This window comes from Jaculus jaculus, chromosome 4, assembly GCF_020740685.1.
Source record: "Jaculus jaculus isolate mJacJac1 chromosome 4, mJacJac1.mat.Y.cur, whole genome shotgun sequence".
Taxonomy (NCBI): Eukaryota; Metazoa; Chordata; class Mammalia; order Rodentia; family Dipodidae; genus Jaculus; species Jaculus jaculus.
This window is the reverse complement of record NC_059105.1, coordinates 132,804,758-132,817,491: the sequence shown is the minus strand read 5'-3', so window position 1 is coordinate 132,817,491 and position 12,734 is coordinate 132,804,758. Positions and strand designations below refer to the sequence as shown.

Genomic DNA, 12,734 nt, shown 5'->3' with positions numbered 1-12,734 from the left:
CTTCAGAACCTAACGACCTGAGCTCTATTCCCTGGTATTATTGTAAAGCCAGATGGACAAGGTAGCACATACATTTGGAGTATATTTGTGTGTCTAGAGGCCCTGGCGCACCCATTCTTTTTGTCTCTCTCTCTCCCCTTGCAAATAAATAGATAAGTTTAAAAAAAATACAACTGTGCTAGCACTCAGGAGGCAATGGTAGGTGGATCACCGTGTGTTTGAGGCCACCCTGAGACTACATGATGAATTCCAGGTCAACTTGCCTAGAGTGCAACCCTACTTAGAAAAAAAAAAAAAAACCAAAATCCAACTAACCAACAATATCAAATACATACATACATACATACATACATACATACATACATACATACATACATAAATAAATCCCCCACACAAAACAACAATTGTGGGTTGGAGAGATGACCCACTGGCTAAACATAATTGTTTACAAAGTCTGATAGCCAGCCTGGGTTCAATTACCCAGTACCCATGTAAAGCCATATATACAAAGTGACACATGTGAGTGGAGTTAGTTTGTAAAGACAGGAATCCCTGTCCCTTTTCTCATTCTCTCTTTTTTGCTCTGTCTGCTTGCAAATAAATAAGAATAAAATATGCAAAAAAAAAAAAGAATAAAATATGCAATTTGCTCAGGTGTGGTGGCACATGCCTTTAATTCTAGCACTTGGGAGGCAGACCTAGGAGGATTGCTGTGAGTTCAAGGTGACCCTGAGACTACATATTGAATTCCAGGTCAGCCTGGGTAGAGCAATACACTACCTCAAAAAAAAAAAAAAAAAAAAAAAAATTCTGTGTTATTTAATTAGAAGTACCATGCTACTGCTAATGTGCCTGAAAATGCATGAACCTTAAGAATGTGCCAAGTAATTGAAACAAGACAGAATAATGCATGAGAGTATGGATTATATTTCTTATCATTTGTTAACTTTGTGAGTGCTATAATTCACAACTCCATTCAGCAGTATTCCTCTATAGTGTGCTGTCTTTTACCCCTTAGGACCTGCTGTTCATAAACATCAATTCAACAGTAATGCTGTGACTGACATTAATTTGGATAATGTTTGCAAGAAAGGAAACACTCTCTTGTGGGATATAGTGCAAGATGATGATGCAGTAAGTTATTTAATAAAGTCAAGAAAGTACAAATTTTTAGCAAAATGCAATCAGGACAAATAGTAACTTTATGCATATACATTTTTTGTAGGTAAATCTTTCTGAAGGACTAATAAATGAAGCAGAGAAACTTCTCTGTTCTTTAGTATGCTGGTTTACAGATAGACAGATTCGAATGAGATTCATTGAAGGTTGCCTTGAAAATTTAGGAAACAACAGGTAAATAATAATTTAACTTTTTTATGTAGTAGTAATAGTTATTTTCATGTATTGTTTTTCTTATATTTAACATACTCATTCCAATCTATTGTATAATATTACAGATTTTATGTTACATTTATGGGCTGTTCCCTTATAATGTTAGCATTTTATCAGTCAGTGGAACTTTTTCAGCACTCTGAGTTAGATAATTTTGAACATAAAAAATAATTATATTCTTTGTTTTCTGAAAAGTTTATTGGATTATATTAATTATACAAAGTAATTGGATTTGTCATGATATTTTTATACATGACTTAGTCTCTTGATTCTAGATACCCAGTGGTTATTGCTTTCAAATTTCAGTTAAATATTCTTGAACTGTCTCATGCTGTATATAGAGGAAACTAAATAAGAAATGACATTAATTTAAGTTAAAATGAAAACATTTTGGAAAGGCTATTATTTTCCCATGTAGTTCTGTCATTCGTGTCTTATTGTGTATAAATACTAGGTTTTTAAGTGTATAAAAAGCATTAGGTTGGTAACTTGGGAAGTTGAATACGTAGAATACATATGGTTGTTATATATAATTCATACTTGAATGAAGTAGTTTTTAAAATATATAACATACCAAGGTTGGTGACACATGTCTCTAATCCTAGCACCAAAGAGGCTAACATAGGAGGGTCATCAGTTTGAGACCAGCCTTACTTAATGAGTCCCTTTCTCAATGGGGGGAAAAAACTTGCAAACTGTATATCTGACAAGAGGTTGATATCAGAAAATACAATGTACTTAAAAGAAAGACTAGCACAAAAAGTACCCTGAATTTTCAAATTTGCAATCAAAGACATTTATCCAAGGGCAGATACAAATAGGTAATAGGTACATCACTTGTCACTTGTATGTCACTGTCAGAAGAATGTAAATCAAAACTATAATGAATTATCACCAAGTAAAAAAGACTGTTGTCAAAAAGACTATGGATAACAAGTACTGGTAAGGATATGGAATAAAGGGAATCCTTGTACACTGGTGATATTATTTAGTGTAGGTTTTACGACAGAAAATTACTGAGATTAAAGAAGAAACAAACAAGGGCTGAAGAGATGACTTAACAGACAAGAGCACTTACTGGGTAAACAGGAGGACTCCCAAATTGGATCCAAATTGGAATGGCCTTGCATGCTTGTGATCCCAAAGCTGAATGAGGCAGAGACAAGATTGCAGAGCCTTCCTGTTCAGTCAGTCTAACTCAAAATGCGGAGCTCCAAATTCAGTGAGAGGTGCTATCTCAGAGAAAAAAACCAGAGTAATAGAGATGGTCACTTGACATCTTCACCTGGATTTTGCACTCATGCACACAGGGCATGTACATTTCTAAATACACATGTGTACACCACATGTGTATCCCCACACGCACCAAAAAACTATAAATAATCAAATGGTCATGTTGTCTAGCAGTTGTACTAGTGGAAAGTCACAAGCAGTAGAATAGAGAAATATGTGATCCCATGTTTATTGCGGGACATAATAGGTAAGAAATAGAAACAACTTAAAGTGTCTGTTAATGGTTGAGAACATAAAATGGTCCATACACACAGCAATACTGCTAAGCCACAGAAAATAATGAAATTTCTTTCATGTGTAACAACATGAATGATATTGGTGATTAGTATGGCAAGGTGAAATAAGGCACAAAAAGACAAGTACAGTATAATCTCATTCATATAGAATCCTAAAAAAATTGATCTTAATGGGTGTGGTGGCACACATCTTTAATCTCAGCACTCCTGAGTGATAGGAGTATTGCCATGAGATGAGGTTACCCTGAAAGTACATAGTGAGTTCCAGGTCAGCCTGAGTTAGAGTGAGACCCTACCTCAAAAAAGAAAAAAGAGAAAAGAAAGGTTGATCTTATATAAGATTAAAGTTACGATTACCCTGTAATAGGAGAGGACAAATTAGCAATTAGACAGATAGGTATTAATAGTTAGGGACAAGGAATTTGGGTGTTGTTCAGATGACTATATATAAATAACAATAAATGGACTATACATTTCAAAACTTATAGGAAAGCTTATTGAAAATTTTAGCCAAAAAAATGATCTAAAGGAATCATATGTTTAACCTGATACAAATATTACACAATATACTGAAGTCATCTTATCCAGTAATATGTAGAATGTTTATATTTTTATGTAACAATTAAAATAGATGAAGTTTCAGATATTAGGTTAACATTTCTTCTCTAGTTTGAATTTTGCCACAAATTTATGTAGTTCTCATTAAAGCTGAAATGACTTATACTATTCTTGATTTTTCCTTTAGTGCTGTTCCATTGGAACAACTTGATTTTCTTTGACTTACATTGCTTTCATTCTTGATGTTGTGTAAACATGATGCTTCTGTGTATGTGGACAGTTCACTTATAAATGCATTGTTTTCTGCTCACATCAGCTTATGTCTGCTATAAATGTCAAATTTCATTGAATAGCTAAGTTCTTCAAAGTATTCATTTTCTGTAATTGAACTAGATAAGCATGTGTAATATGTTCTACTTTCAAAAAGTTTTATTTTTATTTTAGAGACAGAGACAGAAAGAGGCAAATAGCATGGGTGTGTAGGGCCTTTAGCTGCTGAAAAATAACTCGAGATGCAAGCGCCACCTTGAGTATCTGGCTTAGATGGGTCCTGGGGAATTGAACCTGGGTTCTTTGGCTTTGGAGGCAAGCGCCTTAACCCCTGAGCCATCTCTCTAGTCCTACACTTCTGATTTAAAAGGGGCTATAGTTTAAAAAATCTTAATAGGTAAAACCATAATAGGTAAAACTGTTAGTTCATGCATTCCAGTATAAGACACTAATATTAGAATTCTGTTAGTTGATTATATGCCTTACTTGTCTTAAATATTCTTTCGTAAGCGTACATTGAACTGTTGTTTGCGTATGTTATCAGCAACAGGCTTTATTTTTATTTTATTGAACACCAGCTTTTTGTGTGTTTCCTTTTTTGGAGTGGGATGGAGGAAGGTAGTGTTTTGAGATAAGGCCTTGCTGTAGCCCAGGTTAGCCTATACTTCACTATGTAGTCTCAGGCTGGCTGTGAATTCATAGAAATCCTCCTACCTCTGCCTCCCAAGTGCTGGGATTCAAAGCATGTGCCATCATGCCCATCACCAAACATCAGTTTTTTTCCTTCCTCCCTCCCTTTCTTCCTTCCTTCCTTTCTTTCTTTCTTTCTTTCTGAGGCAGGGAGAGAGAGAGAGAAAATGAGCACATCTGAGCCTCTAGCCACTGCAGATGACCTCCAGATGCATGTACCCGTTTGTGCATCTGGCTTTATGTGAGTACTGGGGAATTGAACCTGGGCCGGCAAGTACCTTAATGGTTAAGCCATCTCTCCAGCCCCAAAACATCAGTTTTTAAAGAATGGTTGTTACACTAGCATATATGTATCTGTATATCATGTTACCTGTTAGTTCTCCTTATAAGTATGTAACTACCAGGAATATGTCACATATTCTGAATGTTCATGACAACAGTATTTGAAATGACTAAAATTCATTGTCTAGCTGGCTAAATGCTAACAAACATTGGGACGAATAATTTTGGACTGTTTATAGAAGCCATATGTATAGTAAATGAATTATAACTACAAAAATGGAATGTGGGGCTGGAGAGGTGGCTTAGCAGTTAAAGTGCTTGCCTGTGAAGCCTAAGAACCCTGGCTCGAGGCTCGATTCCCTAGGACCCACGTTAGCCCGATGTACAAGGGGGTGCACATGTCTGGAGTTCATTTGCAGTGGCTGGAAGCCCTGGCCTGTCCCCCCCCCCCCACTTTTCTCTGTCTTTCACTCTCAAATAAATAAATAATAAACAAATTTAAAAATGGAATGTAGATGAATCTCCTTATTGAGTGGAAGAGGGTAGATACAAAAGTATGTCTATCCTCTGGGCATGGTGGTGCACGCCTTTAATCCCAGCACTCAAAGGGAGGGTAGTGTTTTATCTTATTTTATTTTATTATTTATTTATTTATTTTTTGGGTTATTCGAGGTAGGGTCTCACTGTAGCCCAGGCTGACCTGGAACCCACTCTGTAGTCTCAGGGTGTCCACTTACTCACAGTGATCCTCCTACCTCTGTCTCCTGAGCGCTGAGATTAAAGGCGTGCGCCATCACACCCGGCCAGTGTTATATTTTAAATAATATTATCTAGTTGTATTTACTTTAGAATTTAGAACTTCACATTTAGATTTATACAAATTTTGTTTGTGTGTTGTTCTTTAAGAAGGTAAGGATATAAGATGGGTGTGGTGGTGTTTGCCTTTAATCCCAGTAGGAGGATCACCGTGAGTTTGAGGCCACCCTGAGAAAATAGAGTGAATTCCAGGTCAGCCTGGGCTAGAGTGAGACCCTACCTTGAAAAACAAAAACAATCAAACACACAAAGACAGGAATGTAAAAGATGATATAATGTCTGTGCTTTCAAAGATTATATAATGATTTGAACATACCCTTATAGATTGATGTATGAAAACTTAAAAGTATTACTAGAAGCAAACCATAATGTAGTATCTAAATGTGGCTATTTCAGTGAACACTGGTCCGTTTTCTTTTTTTTTGTTAAATGTGTGTGTGTGTGTGTGTGTGTGTGTGTGTGTTTGTTTATTTTTGTTTTGAGGTAGGGTCTCACTGTAGCCCAGGTTGACTTGGAATTCACTATGGAGTCTCAGGGTGGCCTCGAACTCACGGTGATCCTCCTATCTCTGCCTCCCAAGTGCTGGGATTAAAGGTGTACACCACCACGCCTTCTAAAAAAATATTTTATTTATGAGCAGGAGAGATGGCTTAGCAGTTAAAGCACCTGCGTGCAAAGCCAAAGGACCCAGGTTCGATTCACAAGGACCAACGTAAGCCAGATGCACAAGGTGACACATGCGTCTGGAATTTGTTTGCAACGGCTGGATGTCCTGGTGCACCTATTCTATCTTTCTCTCTCAAATAAATTTTAAAAATTTATTCATTTGCATGCAGGGCCTCTACCCACTGCAGATGAACCCAGCTCATTAGTCTTTGGAGGCAAGCATCTCAGTTGATAAGCCATCTCTCCAGCCCTACATTAATCTTATTTTAAAATAAAAAGGTTGTAATCTTATGCCTCCACCCAATTCTGAGGATCTTCTTTGGTGAGGTTATTGGTATTCATTGTGGAGATCAGGGTGCCTCAGTCAGTCTGGTGGTGGTGGGAGTTGGCAGAGGACTCAGTACTCAAGGCTATTCCCACCCATCTTAAGACTCTTAAAAAATCTTTTTTTTTTGTTTTTTTGTTTTTTTGTTTTTTTGTTTTGTTTTTCAAGGTTAGGTCTCATTCTAGCTCAGGCTGACCTGGAATTCGCTATGTAGTCTCAGGGTGGCCTCATAGCAATCCTCCTACCTTTGCCTCCAGAATGCTGGGATTAAAGGTGTGCACCACCACGCCCAGCTCTTAAACTCATTATACCCCCTTTTCCTCAATGTTCCCTGAGCCTTAGTGGGCAAGATAGAGATCTGGTTTACTGTTGCTTTCTTTGTAGCCTCTAGATCTCTCTTTTGATGAGGTTTGAGTAATCATATTGTCGCCATCTCCCTGGTTTTCAGGCCAGCCTTGAGAGTATTATTTTTGTCACTGCTTGTTCTATTGTGACTTCTGAGCCTCGTAGATGAGGTGGAAGTGGCCCATCTCATCAAAGGCAGTTGGTTGGCTCTCTATTCTTGATGTATTGATATATGCTGGTTTCCAAAGCCAGATATGAGTTCTCCCTACTGAGCTGGTCTCATTTCCAATCTACGAGCAGTTGGTTACCAGCATTATCTGCGCGTCACTATTGCACAAGTGTATATTTTCTTAAGTATATACTTGAAGTCGTAGCTCAAGCATTAAGATAAGTTAAAGAAATAAGAGGGATAGAAATTGAAAAGTAAGAAGTTAAACTAGTCTTGTTCACAGATGCTATGATTTGGAAGTGATAAATGCTTTTAGCAAAGTCACAGGATATAAAATAAACACAAAAATCACTAGCTTTTGTATGTCTCAATGATAACCATATGGAAAAAGAAATCAAGGAAGCTGTTCTGTTTACCCCTCCTCCCCCCAAATCAAGTACCTTGGAATATTCTAAGTGTGGTGGTGTATGCTTTTAATCCCAGCACTTGGGAGGCAGAGGTAGCTGTTAGTTCGAGGCCAGCCTGGGACTATAGTGTGAGTTCCAGGACAGCCTGGGTTAGAGTGGGACTCTATCTCTACAAAAGCCAAAGAAAAAATAAAAATAAAATATAAAACCATTGAAGAAAGAACTGGAGAAAGACACAAGGTAGAATGACTTTCCATGCTCTTTGACTGGAAGAATTAAAGTGGCTGTCCTACCAAAAGCAATACCAAGATTCAGTGTAATTCAAATCAAAATCCTAGCAATATTCTCCATGGGGGGGGGTGGGGAAAGAATGTCTCACAACTCATATGGAAGCACAAAAGGCCTTGGATAGCCAAAAATGTACTCAGCAAAAGGAACACCTTTTGGGGTATCAATTTCAAGTTATACTATATGGTCATAGTAATAAAATCATAAAAACAGGTACATAGATTACTGGAATAGAATCGAAGATCTAGGTGTGTGTTCAAGTAACTACAGGTACCTGATCTTTGACAAGGGGGCCAAAAATGCTCACTGGAACAAAGACCCTGTCTTCAGCAAACAGTGCTGGAGAAACTGGACAGCCACATGTACCAGATTGAATTTGGACTAGTCATAGTGGCACACACCTTTAATACCAGCACTTGGGAAGCAGAGGTAGTAGGATCACTGTGAGTTCGAGGCCACCCTGAGACTGCATCGTGAATTCCAGGTCAGCCTGGGCTAGAGTGAAACGCTATCTCAAAAAACAAAACAGGGCTGGAGAGACGGCTTAGTGGTTAAGTGCTTGCCTGTGAATCCTAAGGACCCCAGTTTGAGGCTCAATTCTCCAGGACCCACGTTAGCTAGATGCATAAAGGGGCGCATGCATCTGGAGTTCGTTTGCAGTGGCTGGAAGCCCTGGTGCGCCCATTCTCTCTCTCTCTATCTGCCTCTTTCTCTCTCTGTCACTCTCAAATAAATAAATAAAAATGAACAAAAAAAAAAACATACAAAAGATTGAATTTGGACCTCCTCTTGCCTTGCATAAGCAGCAACTTCAAATGGATTGGGCACTTCAATATAAGACCTGAAACTCTAAATTGATTAGAAGAAAAAGTAGGGGTGATACTCCAATGTATAGGTGTAGGGGAAAACTTTTTTTTTTTTTAATTTTTCGAGGTAGGGTCTCACTCTAGCCCAGGCTGACCTGGAATTCACTATGGAGTCTCAGGGTGGCAATCCTCCTACCTCTGCCTCCCGAGTGCTTGGGATTAAAGGCGTGCGTCACCACGCCCGGCTGGGAAAAACTTTCTGAGCGAGACTCCAGTAGCCCAGGGAATTACGCAAACACTGAATAAGTAGGACCTTGTGAAAATAAAAAGCTATTGTACAAATAAGCAAAACCATCTGTAGGGTCAGTAAACAACCTACTGAGTGGGAGAAAATCTTTTCCAGTTATACCGTCAACAAAGGCTTTATATCTAGAATCTTCAAATAACTCAAAATCTAAGCAATTTAAAAAAAAACAAAAAAACCAAGCACCTCTCTCAAAAAATGGGGCAGGGAAATTGAGCAGAGTGTTTCAAAGGAAGAAATACAAATGATTATTAAATCCCTAAAGAGAGGTTAAACATCTCTACTCATTAGGGAAATTCAAATTAAAACTATGAGATTCTCTCTCACTCTAGTCAGAATGGCAACCATTAAAAAATTAAATGATAGTACATGCTGCTGGGGAGTTGGGAAAAGAAAAACTCTTACCCACTGCTGGTAGGGGTGCAGATTTGTACAGCCACCTTGGAAATCAGTATGGAGACTTCTCAAAATGCTGAAAATAGAACTACCATTCTATCCAGCTGTACTTCTTTTGGGCATGTATTTTATCCCAGAGACACATGCCCAACCATTTTGACTGCACCTCTATTCACAATAGTCTTATACTTGAATCATCCCAGATGCCCATCAACAAATAAATACTTAATGAAGATGTGGTACATATGCACTATGGAATTCTACTCAGTGGTAGGGAAAAATGAAATACCAAATTTATAGTGAAATGGAAGGGCTTGGAAAAAACTCATGCTAAACGAGGTTAGATGCTCAGAATTGCAAGTGCCCTCTCATATGCGGTTTATAACCTAGATCAGCATCAGTTAATTGTAAGCCATAATAAATATCAACGTTATGGACATGGTATGAGAATTAAGCTAGGAAAAGTGGAAATAAGGAGGGAGGAGAGGAAAGGTTACTAGAAAACAAGTTGATGGTTAGCAAAAAGAAAGAAAGAAAGAGGAAGGGAAAGGAAGGAAAGGAGATGAAAACGCCTGGGAAGAGGGGCACTAGAGGAAGGAGGAATAGGGAGAATAAACAAAACCAATAGCAAGACAATCAATTCCATAGAAACATTCTTCCTGAATACCATTCTACAAGTCATTACTTTTTTTTTTTTTAAGATTTATTTTTATTTATTTATTAGAGACAGAGAGATGGAGAGAGTGAGAACGGGCATGCCAGGGCCTCTAGCCATTGCAAATGAACTCTAGACGCTTGTGCATCTGGCTTACGTGGGACCCAGAAAATCAAACTTCTTTGTTTGTTTGTTTGTTTTTTCAAGGTAGGGTCTCTCTCTAGCTTAGGCTGACCTGGAATTCACTCTGCATTCTCAGGGTGGCCTTGAACTCACGGCGATTCTCCTACCTCTGCCTCCCGAGTGCTGATATTAAAGGTGTGCGCCACCACTCCTGACCCATCATTATTCTTAATAAGGGACTGGGATAACAGACAGAAGAGCCCTAAAACCATGGGCTCTGACTGGTAAATCCCAGTGCCAGAAATGCATTTCCCCCACCCCCAGCACCACCACCACTGTAAGCTGATGCTCAGGGAGAGACAAAGTCTCCAAAATAATACAGGCCATTGCCAAAATACTTGCTTACCTGTTAGAGCTAAAAGATAAGTCTCTATTGCTGAAGACACAACAGCCTGCCACCAGAGGACATCAAATGACCATGCTGGAACTGAGAGAGAAACCTTTTCTCAGATTCTCATAAGATTTATATTCAATTTGAGAATCACTCCTTATAAACCATGCCTGGCTACAGACAGAATGGGCATGCCAGGGACTCAAGCCACTGTAAACAAACTCCAGACGCATGTACCACTTTGTATATCTGGCTTACATAGGTACTGGGGAATCGAAAGCAAGGGCCTTTTGCTACTACTGTAAATGAACTCAAGATGTATGTGCCACTTTGTATATCTGGCTTTACCTGGGTAGTAGAGAATTGAACCTGGGTCATCAGGCTTTGCAAGCACATGCCGTTAACCATTGAGCCATATCTTTGAACCCCATTACTTTCTAGTTTTTTTTTTTTTTTTGGTTTTTCGAGGTGGGGTTTCATTCTAGCCCAGCCTCTCCTGGAATTCACAACGTAGTCTCAGGGTGGCCTTGAACTCACGGTGATCCTCCTACCTCTGCCTCCTGAGTGCTGGGATTAAAGGCGTGTGCCACCATGTCCGTCTTCTAATGTTTTTATTTGTTTTGTTTTTCTAGGTAAGGTTTATAATTAAGGGGATACATGCTGAGGTATTATTATGGACGGTTACTAATTCCCCTTCTCAGATTTCTCTTTTGTGTTTTTTTTTGTTTGTTTTGTTTTTGGTTTTTTGGGGAGGTTCTCATTCTAGCCCAGGCTCTCCTGGAATTCACTATGTAGTCTCAGGGTGGCCTTGAACTCATGATGATCCTCCTACCTCTGCCTCCTGAGTGCTGGGAATAAAGGCGTCCATCTTCTAATTTTTATTTTTATTTTTTCTCAATTTTTATTAACACTAATTTTTATTTATTTTTATTTATTGGAGAGAAAATGGAGAGAGAGAAAGGGCATGCCAGGGCCTCCAGCCACTGCAAACGAACTCCAGATGCATGCACCCCCTTGTACATCTAGTTTGCGTGGGTGCTAGAGAATCAAACCAAGGTCCTTTGGCTTTGCAGGTGAATCCCTTAACCACTAAGCCATCTCTCCAGCCCTATTTTCTAATTTTAAAATTTTTAAATAATTTATTTCCAAGCAGAGAGAGCACGAGAGTGCACATGTGCCAGCGCCCCCAGCTACTGCAAATGAACTCCAGAGACATGTGCCACTTTGCATCTGGCTTTATGTGGGTACTGGGGAATCAAACCTGGGTCATTAGGCTTTTCAGGAAAGCGCCTTAACTGTTGAGCCATTTCTCCAGCCCTGTTGTCTTAATTTTTAAGAGTTGGGGATATAACTTCATGATCACTGACAAGTGTTCTTGCCTAGCATGTTTAAGGCTCTGATTTTGCTTTTGTTTTAAATTTATTATTTGTGTGGGGTGGACAGAAAAAGATAGAGAAAGTATGGGCATGTCAGCATAAATTTCAGCTACATGTGCTAGTTTGCACATCTGACTTTACATGGGTATTGGGCAATTGAACCCAGGCTGGCAGGCTTTCTAAGCAAGTGCCCCCTTTAACCATTAAGCCATCCCTCTTGCCCAAGATGTGTTTCTTTAAACGCAGTCCTCAGTTGACTATCATTATAAGGTATACTGGTATTTATCCATATATTTTCCCTTATGCTTGAACAAATTGACAATTTAAACTTTAAACATACTCAGTATAGTCCTAAGATTTGACCAAGCCAGTTGCTTGCTGTCTACAGGCCCGTATTTATACAACTGGGCTATTGGAGACAGTGACACCACAGGATGCACAGCTCACTAATGACACATCCCCAGCACCCAAGGCGACCCTCAACCCTACTATCCTAGCCTTTGGATTATCTGATCACCTGTCTCTAAAAGGACTATTTCTGGGATGGAGAGATGGTTCAGTGGTTAAGGTACTTGCCTGAAAGCCTAGGGCCCAGCTTCAATTCCCTAGTGCCCATGTAAAGCTAAGTACACAAAGTGGCACATGCATCTGGAGTCTATTTGCAGTGGCTAGAAGCCCTGGCACACTCATTCTCTCTGTAGCCAGGTGTGGTTTATAAAGAGTGATTCTCAGGTTGAATAAAAGTCTTGTGATAATTTGGGGAAAGTGACAATAACTTGTTAAAGAGTATTGTCATGAGAAGGAAAAGTTTGATATTTTTGCCTTGGATTTAAAGCCAAGTATGGGGGGGAGGCAGAATGTGTGTGTGTGTGTGTGTGTGTGTGTGTATAATCAATTTTATATTTTATTTAAGAGAGATAGTGGGTGCTTCAGGGTCTCCAGCTGC

At 39.0% G+C, this 12,734-nt stretch overlaps 1 protein-coding gene across 1 annotated transcript in view; it reads left to right on the top strand.

Moving 5' to 3' along the window:
- The window catches only part of Usp34 (ubiquitin specific peptidase 34), a 299,630-nt gene that overhangs the window by 100,445 nt on the left and 186,451 nt on the right, over positions 1-12,734 (top strand). Inside the window, exons 17-18 of the mRNA XM_045147284.1 lie at positions 1,019-1,134; positions 1,226-1,353. Of these exons, the coding sequence (XP_045003219.1) occupies positions 1,019-1,134; positions 1,226-1,353 (244 nt within the window). The remainder of the gene's footprint in view (positions 1-1,018; positions 1,135-1,225; positions 1,354-12,734) is intronic.